The sequence below is a fragment of the Notamacropus eugenii genome, chromosome 3, assembly GCF_028372415.1.
Source record: "Notamacropus eugenii isolate mMacEug1 chromosome 3, mMacEug1.pri_v2, whole genome shotgun sequence".
Taxonomy (NCBI): Eukaryota; Metazoa; Chordata; class Mammalia; order Diprotodontia; family Macropodidae; genus Notamacropus; species Notamacropus eugenii.
Genome location: NC_092874.1, coordinates 462,474,458 through 462,486,862, shown reverse-complemented (window position 1 = coordinate 462,486,862; position 12,405 = coordinate 462,474,458). Strand labels below are relative to the sequence as shown.

The 12,405-nt window shown below is 42.2% G+C and overlaps 1 protein-coding gene across 2 annotated transcripts in view; it reads left to right on the top strand.

Annotated features, from left to right (window-relative positions):
- The window catches only part of PTPRG (protein tyrosine phosphatase receptor type G), a 796,984-nt gene that overhangs the window by 756,430 nt on the left and 28,149 nt on the right, over positions 1–12,405 (top strand). For both annotated transcript variants that reach the window (XM_072650205.1, XM_072650203.1), the window contains 7 exons: positions 1,194–1,290; positions 5,540–5,622; positions 5,834–5,968; positions 7,774–7,908; positions 8,307–8,479; positions 10,238–10,373; positions 11,542–11,688. In XM_072650205.1, the coding sequence (XP_072506306.1) occupies positions 1,194–1,290; positions 5,540–5,622; positions 5,834–5,968; positions 7,774–7,908; positions 8,307–8,479; positions 10,238–10,373; positions 11,542–11,688 (906 nt within the window). The remainder of the gene's footprint in view (positions 1–1,193; positions 1,291–5,539; positions 5,623–5,833; positions 5,969–7,773; positions 7,909–8,306; positions 8,480–10,237; positions 10,374–11,541; positions 11,689–12,405) is intronic.

Below are 12,405 nucleotides of genomic sequence, written 5' to 3'. Positions count from 1 at the left end.
CCAAGCTATCAATAGCATATGAAAATAATACTTAGAATCACTAATAAATAGAGAAATGCAAATTAAAATATCTCAGCTTCCAGCTCAGCATCCATCAGATTGGTAAAGTAGATAAAAAATGAAAATGGCAAATGGTTGAGGGGCTGTTGGCAAACAGACTCATTAATGCCTTGTTAGCAGAGTTATAAACTGGTCCAGCCATTCTACTAAAGTAATTCAGAACTGTGTTCAAAATGCTATTAAACTGTGTGTACCCATTGACCCAGTAATACCACTACTATATTCCAAAGGCATCAAAGAAAGAGGAAAAAGACTTATATGCACAAAAATTTAGCAGTTGTTTTCCTGGGGGCAAAGAATTGGAAACTGAGGAGGTGCCCATAAACTGGGGAGTGGATGAACAAGTTGTGATATATGCTTATGATGGAATACTGTTTTACTGTGAGAAATGATGAAGAGGATGGTTTTGGAAAGGCCTGGGAAGATTTGTATGAATTGAGACAAAATGAAGTGAGCAAAATTGGGAGAACAGTTTATACCACAGCAGCTACTTTTTAAAAACAATTGTGTTTGAAAGTCTTAAGAATTCTGATCAACACCATGACTAACTACAACTCCAGAGGACGTATGATGAAACATGCCACCCAATTCCTGATAGAGAGGTGATGAACTCAAAGTGCAGATTGAAACTTTTTTTAACATGACTAAAGAAAGGATTTGTTTTCTTCTCATGTTTCTCACAGGGGTTTTGTTTTTCTTGCTTTCTCAGTGGAGTGGGACGGGGGAGAGAGGGAAGAAAGAGAAGGCAGATCTTAGTTTAAAAAAATAACAATAACTGTGAGTACACTATCATTTTAGCAATATGGCCTTTGAGAAGTCATTGTAGATAGAGAAGTGACTTTATCAAGTCTTACCATTGACACTGGTTATGTGACTGTGGTCAAGCCACAAACCTCTCATTGCATCAATCACTTTTCAGAGGCTCTAAATTAGATTTGAGTTGCAGGTAAAGGGAGTTTCTGCATCCGGAGTTCTCCCACACTGATGAGATCATAGGTCTAGACCAGAAATAAAATCCAAATAACATCATAGAAGGAAAAGAGCTGCCCACACATCCAGAGGCTTTAATTGTGTTCCCAGCAATGTAAACCATGTTCTCTAATCGCCTGTTTCCCAATTGTTTTCTTCACTAGGAAGTACAACGTTGTACCGCTGATATGAACATCACGGCCGAACATTCCAATCACCCAGATAACAAGCACAAAAACAGATACATCAACATTTTAGCATGTGAGTAATAAGCTCTAAAATCTAATCAACCGGGAGTAAGTGAGGAAGTGTTCTTGCTGGGTGCTGACGGAGAGCCAAGCAGTGAAAATACAGGGTGCCAAAAAAAAAAAAAAAATCTACCCGCAAGCTAATGTCTCATTAGCCCAGCCGAAGCAACCAATGGACATGACTGACTGGGAACATTTTCTCCTCCATTAGCCCTTCATCAAGCTACTAGAGTTCAGGTAGCTTAATCAGGAGACAAGGAGACAATGTTCCAGCTGCTCAGAACACAGCCCAGCATCAGCACTAAAATACATTTCCCTAGGGTAATTGGGAAATGACTGAGTTTCGGAACCCAAATGAGCTTGTTTTGAGGGTGAGAAGGTCACTTGGCTCTTCCAATGATGAGTTCTCTTGAGGTCCTTATTGAACCAAGGCATTATCATTATCTTTTGTACTCATAGAAAATGGTGGACCTTGAATATCAGGTTTTGAGTTTGAGAAATACCTTTCTAAACCTTGAGAAATGGAATAAGTAATGCAATCCCTTTGGTTCCAAAAATAGATAGATAGATTTCCTTCTGTCAGAGAGAAGCTGGAGGTAGTTTACTCACATGTCCTTAGTCTTAGACCCCCAAGTTTTTCAAATGTTGGAAGCATCTCTGAGGACAGTGGCATCAACAAACAGGTATTTGTTTCTATAGACCTTGAGAGAACAGTATAAGGCACAGGTAATTTCTGTGGTTAGAGAATCATGCTTTTTAGGCACAGGAGACAAAGAGAGAGGGCAGGTGATATCTATTACTTAAATTTTTTCAAATAAGTTTTTTAATCTATCATACTTTACACCAGCCAGTTCACAGAAATGGTGTGAGAACTTGGGGAACGAGGGCAGGTTGTTAACATTGAATGTTCTGCTGGTTGTGTGTAAAGCCAACACAAATATAGTGCATAGCCATATGACCTTGAGATAAATATCCTTTGCAGATTGAATGGCATTGTTCAGACTCTAGTAAAAGAGGGATATGTTTTGTTAATAAATGGGAAAGCAATGCATAATATAATGCAAGGATCAGTGGCTAGCTTCTGGTTGACAAGCTCCATTAAGGCAAACTTCATGGAGTATAGAAGGTGTTCAGGGGGGATTAGCACCTCTGGTGTGAGGGCTGCCAAAGCCTTTCCAGGGCTGCTCATCCACCCTTGGTATCCACCTGATTCACCCAACCTTTACCTGTGGCTCCAAGAAGCTGCACATCGGCCACACCCTGGGGAGATGAGCTAAACTATGTTGAGGATAACTGACAGAAGTCACGCTCCTCAGTGAGCTGCATGATGTCTACCCTGGGCATGTAATGACTCTCCTGGGTGGAATGGGTGGATGAGAACAGTTTGTTCCAATAGTCATGAAGGTGACTGAAGCAGGCACTATGGAGTGCTTAGATCTTGGTCAGACATTGAAGACACCAAGGTCATCCATATCATCCTGGGCCATCACCCATCCTCCTGACTTTTGTCTTGCCACTGGACTTTGATGACTCTAGAGAGAGTGAGGCCGATGACTTTGTGCAACTCTGCCTCACTTAAATCCAATTCACACACGTCAAGACATCATTGGTTGTCTTCAGAAACAAAGGCTGAATAACTTCATTTCATAAACCTATAGGAACACCGATCTAGAGCCTTAAGGGACCTCTCTCTTCAGTTGTTTTTAGTCATGACCAACTCTCTGTGACCCCATTTAGGGTTTCCTTGGCAAAGATACTGGAATGATTTGCCATTTTCCTTCTCCAGCTCATTTAACAGATGAGGAAAGTGAGGCAAATAGGGTTAGGTGACTTGCCCAGGGTCACACAGCTAGTAATATCTAAGGTTGGATTTTAACTTGTGTCTTCCTGACTAGGTGGCCTATTACATCACCTAGTTTTGTGCAGGAGGTCACTGGTCACCTGTGGTTGAGGGGGTCAGAAGATGGCATTTGAGCTGGACCTGGAAGGATCTGTAGGATTTCAGCTGGTAGAGCTATTGTAATGAAGGTCTCTAGGCATAGAAAACAGTACAAGCCAAGGCCTTGGGTGTTAATGTCCAGGCTACCTCCAGTGAATAGCAAGTCATCCAGTTTGCCAGACCTACTTTTGTGGCAAATGGCAAAATCAACAGACATTTGTTAAGCACCTACTCTGTGCTAAGTCCTATACTGAGAATTGGGAACAGGGAGAAAGGTAACACTTTGTAACGATCTTCTGAAGAAGCCTCATTAACTATGGTAACCACATTTCAAAGCTTAGCCCCTGGGGAAACCTAAGTGCCAGCCCAGGCATCCATGAGCACTGATTGATGCAATATCACCAAAGCTAACACTCTGGATTGGGCTGATCAAGGGGAAGGGTGCCTCTCTCCAAGCAGAAGTGTCAGTTTGCTTTGGCTAATTTTATTTCCAGCCCAAAAGGCCCCCATTATGACTTCTAACTTTCCCTCTCCATTTACTAGCCTGATGTAGAATCTCCTGTATAGTCAGATGGAGCCCTTTTTTGTTCACAAAACAAGGTTCAGGAGAACCTTGGATCAGGTCCTGGCAATAAACTCCTAAGATCAGACTTCTGCCATCTACTTAAAATGAATTCTGTAAGCCCTCTCTGGCTTCTCTCTAGGGTAGTTCTATCTAGAATTCTGGATGAATACAGTGATCTGCCTGGTGGGAACACATGGGAGGGTGGGGTTGAGTAGCGAGACATCTCTTGATGTCTCAAATACAAATGGAAGCTAGCGTTCTTTTATGTGACACACGGTACTTTGACCCTAACATAGTGGTGCCATTTTGGTCCTCTTTGAGAACAAAGGACAATAACCAACCATATGTGACATGTGGCATAGTTACCTCCCCACCTTCCATTATTTGCCCTCATAGAGAGGATTTGTGGTGCAAATAACTCTAGATCTTCAGTCAAGTAGAATTTATTAAGCACTAAATACTGTGTTAAGCCTTGGGGATACAAGAAAGACATAAACGGTCCATGTCCTCAAGTAATTCAAACTCTCATGGCAGATGCAACATGTACATATGTCAGTATCTGCAAGATACAGCAAAGAAAATAAAAGATAACTTCAGAAGAGAAAGTACAAATGGAGGGGGCCAGGGAAAGACCTTCTCCAGAAGGAGGGACTTGAGCTGAAGGCAGTCAAGGATTCTAAGAGATACAGGAGAAGAGAGAGAGCATTCTAGGGATGGGTGATGCCCAGGACCAAGGCACCAAGAAAGAAGATGGAATGTTCTGTGTGAGGAAGAGCAGGAGGGCTAGGCTAGCTGAATGATGGGGTGAATGAAGTGGTGCAGAGGAGTAAAGCAGACAGGACTTTAAATGCCAAGGAGAGGACTTTACATTGATGCTGTTTTGCAGCGTTAGACGTCAGATTCTTCCTTTCCCATTTACTTTCTTGGTTCCAATTTACATTGGCTGATGAAAAAATTAATTTGGTTTTCCTGAGGCTCACACATGGGAGAGATGCTGAGACAGAAACAGAAATGGCCCTGAGTTTTTTAAATGGACCCAGACGGTTGAATACTGATATTGTATTGGAGGATAATGTCATAGAGCAGGAAAAAATGCTAGATTTTGGAGTTAGAAGACATGAGTTTCTTGCTCTATCACTCACTCCCCATATGGTCTTGGGCCTCAGTTTCCTCAGCTGCAAAATTTAATGGGTTGGAGTACATGGCATCTATCTCTAAATCTCTGGTCCTGTTTTCTGGTTGAGAGATCACTTAGCATAACCAACAGAGGGTGTGGACCGGAGCAGGACTCCTAGACTGAGACTCCTAGACATGTGACTGACTATAATTCAATTATTCAGCCTCTTAGTGCCCCCAGGCAACTCTATAAGACTGCATGTTCGAGAATGCAGGAATATAGGAGCAGAGGCAGTCTCCACACCAGGAGTGCTACATTACTGATGAGATCATGGTTCTAGTTCCACAAAAAAAAAAAAAACCTCCTGTTTGCATTTTTAAAAAATACTTAACATGGTGGACTAGGGGTATGTAATAATGCATACACTATGAGAATTAATGTGCTGTCAGTTTTACTGAATTGCCTTTTCTCTCTCTTTTTATTCTTTGTTACAAAGGATGACTTACTCGTGTAGGAAGGTGGGGAGGGATGTATTTAGAAATGAAGAATATATAAAAACTAAAGAGATAAAAATTCTCCCCTCCCTAAGAATTCTGTCCCTCTCTTGAATTATGGACTTTTAAAAATTCTTACTCTCACAGATGACCACAGTCGAGTGAAGTTAAGGCCTTTACCAGGAAAGGATTCGAAGCACAGTGACTACATTAATGCCAACTACGTTGATGTAAGTGAGAACCATTTTGTAAGCCTGTCATGAAAATGGAGAATAAATAATTCCACTGAGATGTTCCCATGTCCTCTCCATAGCACTGAGTGGGCCTGTCCCAGATCCTGAAAATACTTGATCTAGGGAAGGGGTTTCCATTTTTCATTGACTTTCTGTTGGGAGGTGGGGACTGCTTTTATCTGACTCAGTTCCGTTCTTGTTTTTGAAGGGCTACAACAAAGCAAAAGCCTATGTGGCCACACAGGGACCTCTCAAGTCAACATTTGAAGATTTTTGGAGGATGATTTGGGAGCAAAACACTGGAATCATCATCATGATCACAAACCTTGTAGAAAAAGGAAGGGTAAGAACTGCTTGACCTGAACCCTCATCCCACTGTCCCACATTCCTTGTCCAGAATTGACTTATTTGAAAATGAGGATTCATGTAATAGAGTCCATTGGATTTAGGTTCTAAAGATCTGGGTTCAAATCTCAGCTTTACCATCTTTCTGACCATGATTGAGTCACATCTCCTTATCTGTAAAATGAAGAGACGGGACCAGATTATCTCTCCCTGTGCCCAAGAGGATGCCATTTTATAGTTTGCACCAGTTCTGGAAATCAGACTCAGATCCAATATCCAGCCTGATGTATTTCCTTCTTTTGACCTTTCCCAAGTGACTGACTACTCCTTGCCTCAGTTTTTCCAGGTTACATGGAAGTCAGCTTACAAAGAGCTAGACTTGAAATCAGGAAGACTAAAATTTAAAGTCTGCCTTTCACTCTTGATAGCTGTGTGACTCTGGGCTAGTCACCTAATCTCTCTGAGGCTCAGTTCATCATCTGTAAAATGGGTATAACACCTGTAGTACCTGCCTTTCGGTGTTTTTCCAAGATTCAAATCGTAAACAGAAAGTATTTTGCAAACATTAAAGAACTAATGTCTGCTATTTTTGCTGCATCTTATCAATGACATAGGTATGTCCATTAAGGAACTACTCCTGTCTTCATTTAGTGATGGCCAAAGGATACTACTCCCATTTCCACAAGTGAACATAGAAGTAATGCTTCCCCCAGCCTCTCCCAAAGTCAAATCCACCAGGCTCACTCTCTCATTGGTCATCGGAAGCCAAGATCTGGGGTGCACAATAGAGACACAGAGAAGTATGGGACTGGGATTTCACTGACTGGAACTCAAAAGCGAGAAATTCTCACCCTATTCCCACCCCCAACACACCCTCCCAGGAACTTAGAGCAATAGGGAGTTCACAGAGCCTAGACATGGCACATCTGGCACTTAAACCTAGGGCTTCCTGGTTCTGAGGTCTCAATCTCTCAGTTTCATACTACCTCTCCCTTACCCTCTAACCTTGACTTAAGATGACTTCCTTACAAGAAGCAACAGAATGGGCTTATGCTTTGGCATCAGGGAAACTTGGGTTCAAATCTTGCCACTGATGCACATTTCCTGTGATGCCAGATAAGTCCTTAATCTCTGAACCTCAGACAAGCTTCTAGGATGGATTCACTACATGGTAGATGAGTTGTGTGCTGGGTTGTTGAAGAGAATTTCCCATACCAGAAGTTCCTCATGCTTATTTCATCACAGATCATTTATGTATTGGAAGACATGCCATGCACTTTTCTTCTATTCTAACTAATATGACTACTTCCTTTTTTCTTTCTTTTTCCTTCCTGTTTTCTTTCCTTCCTTTCTTCCTTCCTTCCTTTCTCTCTTTTTTCCCTCCCTTCTTCCCTTCCTTCCTTTTCACCTTCCATCTATCCTCTTTTTTCCTCCTTTCTCCTTTTCTTTTTTCCCTCTTTCCTTCCTTTCTCCCTCTTTCCTTCCTTTCTCCTTTCTGCCTGCCTTTCTTTCTTCCCTCTTTCCTTTCCTATTTTTCTCCTTCCCTCCCTCCTCTTTCCTCTCTCCTTTTCTTCCTTCCTTCCCTCCTTCCTTTCTTTTCTTGTTTCCTTTCTTTCTTCCTTTCTCCTTTTCTTTCTGCCTACCTTTCTTCCTTTCTTTCTTCCCTCCCTCTTTCCCTTTTTTCCTTTTCTCTTTTCCTCTTTCCTCCCTTCCATCCTTTTTTACTCTTCCTTTCCTCCTCCTTTTCTTCCTTCCTTTCCTTTCTTCCTTTACTTCTTTCTTTTTTCCTTTTCTTTCTCTCAGAGAAAATGTGACCAGTACTGGCCAACAGAGAATAGCGAGGAATATGGAAACATTATCGTCACACTAAAGAGCACAAAAGTTCATGCCTGCTACACTGTCCGTCGTTTTTCAATCAGAAATACGAAAGTGAAAAAGGTATGTGAGTGGGCTGCTACATTGTTTGGAAATTATGAGAAAGGCTTTTGACTTGTTTTGTAGATAATGGTTTTTTTTTTAAACCACCTCTTCTTTAAAGTATTAACATCAGTATTTTAAAGCCCTGTCGTATTTGTGGCATTAAAAAAAATTCTCTAAGCCTCCATTTCCCTATCTGAAAAATGGGGATAACCATAATAACAGCTCCTTCTTGTGGTTGTTGTGAGGATTACAAACGTCAAAAAGCCACAGAGATGTTAAGCAATGATTGTTAGTCATTAGTATTATTGACTGATGTCGTTGTACTTTGCTACACTACGTTTACTTCTGGTACATGGACCTGAGGGGAAATGGATGACCTTTTCTTTCAAAGAAATTCTTTCTGTCTTTCCGTGCAGGGTCAGAAGGGAAACCCTAAAGGTCGCCAGAATGAAAGAATTGTGATCCAGTATCACTACACCCAGTGGCCTGACATGGGAGTGCCGGAATACGCCCTCCCCGTGCTGACGTTCGTGAGGAGGTCGTCGGCAGCCAGGACGCCAGACATGGGGCCTGTACTCGTCCACTGCAGGTGAGACCAGCTTCCCTGGCCTCCACAAAGGACACAACAGGGTAATAAGGAGAACCTAGGATGGAGGCCCTGAGGCTCTGGCTTCCAGGCCCTACCCTTCCACTGACTGACTCTACAACCTAGAACAGTTGGAGCTCCCTCGGTTTGCTTATCTACAAAATGGATAAAAGCTCTACCAGAATATTATCACAGTGCTTGAAATACATTTGTGAAAACTCTCTAGAGAAGTTAAAAGCCCTGTTAATAGTGAAAAGGGGAAACATTGTCACTGCCAGACCTGTTGAGGCATTTGATTTACATGGCGCAGTTGGGTGGAAAGCATGACCCCATCCCACTTCATGATGAATGTGTCACTTTTGTCACTAGCAAAAATTAACGTCCATACTGCTGGATGAGAGGGATACTGAAGACAGAGCCTGGAAGCTGTCCTGAAGACCTAGGTCCAAATATCAATTCTGACCCTATCTGATCTCAGCTTGAGGTTATTGAAAGGAGAACATTTCTTTCTTTATATTTGCATCCTTGGTGCCTGGAACATAGCAGACACTTAGTAAATGCTTGTTTGATTGACTGGTTTCTAAATCCTCTCGATGACCCCAGCCAGCCCTCTTAAGATAAGAAATTATAAAAGAGTGGTTATCTGCCTCTGGGAAGGAATCCACACCAGGAGGGCCCTAGACCAATACAACCACACTCCAGAACCTTCCCTCTCCCATGCCCCTGCTCCATTCCCCACAATGTCCTCCTACAAATAAGGGTGTTGTGGTGGTCGGAATGTAATTCCTCATAGGGGCTCCATTTCGGAGAGCTGTCCAAAGAATTGCTTTAATAGTTAGCTAGGTGGTGCAGGGGATAGAGCAAAGGCTTTGAATCCAGGAAGACCTGAGTTTGAATCCTACCTCTGACACTTAGTAGCTGTGTGGCCTTAGGCAAGTGACTAATCTCTCAGTGACTCAGTTTCCTCATCTGTACAACGGGAATTATAATTAACGATAAACAGGAATAATACCCCTGTCTCACATGGTTGTTGTGAAGATCAAATGAATTAGCTTAGATAAATGCAATCTATTAAGTGGAGATAAATGTGCAACAGCCAGATGGCGGAAGGCCTTGACAGTGCTGTTCTCTGAGTTGGGAAGCTGCCTAGTTTCATATTTATATTAATTACTAGAATCATATTTTTAAAGCTAGAAGGGACCTCCACGACCATCTGGTCTAAGACCATTTTACAGATGAGGAAACTGTGGCTGGGGAGGTTTAGTGTCTTACCAGGGTCATAGAGCTGGTAAATATCAGGCACAGGATTATCTTTTATTATTCAGTCCCATAGCAAGGGCCATGTGGTACTGTGAAAAGAGAGCTAGGTTTGGAGTCAGAGGACATGGGCTTGAGTCCCAAATCTGCCACTCATGTGACTTGCAGCAAGTCACACCACTTTCCTGGGCCTCAGTTTCCCCATCTGTAAAATAGGAGGTTATATTTGATGACCAAAGAAGTTCCTTCTAGCTCTAAATTTATGACCTCTAAAATCTCTTCCCACTTTTGTCACATCTTTCCATTTCCATAAACATCACTATAGGAGCTTTAAAATGTACTAAAAGAAGCAACATTTTTGAAGACCTACTATGCACATCACCCACCCAGTCACACATAATCCTGCTGAAATGCCCCCTTTCAGCAGGACCATTGTACTAAGAGGTCAGTTTCTTCTATGAAGGCCTGGAGTCGCCTCACCTGCGTGTCCTTGATGTCTTACAGCGCCGGAGTGGGCAGGACGGGCACCTACATTGTCATAGACAGCATGCTGCAACAGATAAAAGACAAAAGCACAGTTAACGTCCTGGGATTCTTGAAACACATCAGGACGCAGCGTAACTACCTCGTCCAGACGGAGGTGAGCTATGAGGGTGGCGTTCTACTGGGCATGAGCCACAGGCCTCTGGTTAATCTCCTGCCAGCGACATGGCTCTCCAGGGGTGCGGTGCTCTCGTGGAAATTTCAGAAAGCAGGCTTGACTAGCCATCAGGGCTTGGACTGGGTCTAGAGGTAAAAAACCAGGATTAGAATCTCAGTTCTGCTATGTGACCTTGGGCAAGCAATTTCCCCTCTCACAGTCTCAGTTTCCTCATCTGTAAAATGAAATAACTTGCTATTTGGGACAGACAGATTATTTCTGACTCTGGGTTAAAATCCTACCTCTGGCCTATACTGGCTGTGTGTCCACAGACTGGTCACTTAAATTCTGTGACCCCGGGAATTCTCTGAGACTGCAAAATTCACAGCATTTGTCTATCTGCTTGGGTAAAGGAAATATCCTCAGCAGAAATGATCCCATACTAATGAACTGCAGGTTCAGAAATGGGGTCAGTGACCTCCTGGGTCCTTTCCAGATCCGAGTCAAGTATTTTACAATCAAAAATGTGTTTATGTTTAAATTAGGAGAGCACCAACCCCCCAAGTTGCATTGTCCTTTTATTTAAATTCATACATTTCTGCACTGGGGATTTTAACATCTGGATTTCATACTCATTACTCGTCTAGAATGTGTTGGGAGAGATGGAATGTGGTGGTAAGTTAGGATCATTTTTAAAAGATGCAAAAAAGATTTTCAAAGTAAAATGATACATTTAAGAAGCACACAGATGAGAGCATCAAAGATGCTGCTCAAGCACCATCTTCCACCTGACCCCCCTCCCCTCTCAGGGCACGCACCCCACCTCCCAGGGTACCTTGTATTGGATTGCTTTGCCTCTATCGTATTCATTCCATCCTTATTTATATACCTACTTGTTTTCCCCATTAAAATATAAGTTCCTTGAAGGCAGGAAATAGATAATACATACACACATTATATCAATACATATATACATACATGTATAAGTACATATGTGTGTATATTCATATATGCATACACATATTCATAAACACACAAAGAATTCAACACAAGTGAATGATGACTATGGATTAATCTGAGAAGGCTTCCTGGAGGAGTTTTCTGTGGTTATACATCTGTCTTCACTGATGACCTGACTCCCAAACCCAACGGACCTCTTGCCTTGTAGGAGCAGTACATTTTCATTCACGATGCCTTGTTGGAAGCCATTCTGGGAAAGGAGACAGAAGTCGCCTCAAGTCAGCTGCATAGCTATGTCAACAGTATCCTCATTCCTGGCGTGGGAGGGAAGACACGTCTAGAAAAACAGTTCAAGGTAATGCCTTTCAGAGCAGAATGCCTAAGAAAGAGTCATCAGGGGAAGCTGTGGACAGAAAGCTGGGCTGGAATCAGATGACCAGGCTGTGATTCCTCTCACTTTACTGACAAATCCCTCCACCTCTGGGCCTCAGCTGTAAAATGATAAAATGGTCTCAGAGATCTCCGGCCTCTCCCAGCCTGAAGTCTGTGGTCTTCTCTGGATTATTTTAGATAGATCGAGAAGTGTTCACAGGTGATTATATTTGAAGTGCATTTAGCATGGAGGCCAAGGAAAGGAATGACTTCACCAAATCACAAAATGGGAGTTAAGAGACTTCCGTGGCCAGCTAGTGCAAGCCATGTAAGAAAGGCTGTCATCATGGCAATAACAGCTGGTACCTGGCTGGCCCCACACAGAGAACCACAGATTTTCCTAACAATTTAGAGATCTAACCAAAGCATTGGAATCCTCCTTAGCCACATTCTTGGTCAGTTTGCCAAATAACCACCAGGTCTAATTGGCTAATATAAGAAATTTCTAGATCCTTCTCTACCAAAAATAGCCTTTTGAAAAACTATTGTAGTAGGCGATTCCTTCTATCTTCCATAAACAGCAAGTACTTATTGAGTCTATTAAATATATAATAAATAATTAAATTTATGTTTAGATATATAAGGATAGATGATATATGGCTATGGATTACTGGAGAGAGAAGGAATTTCCAAAAGTCTT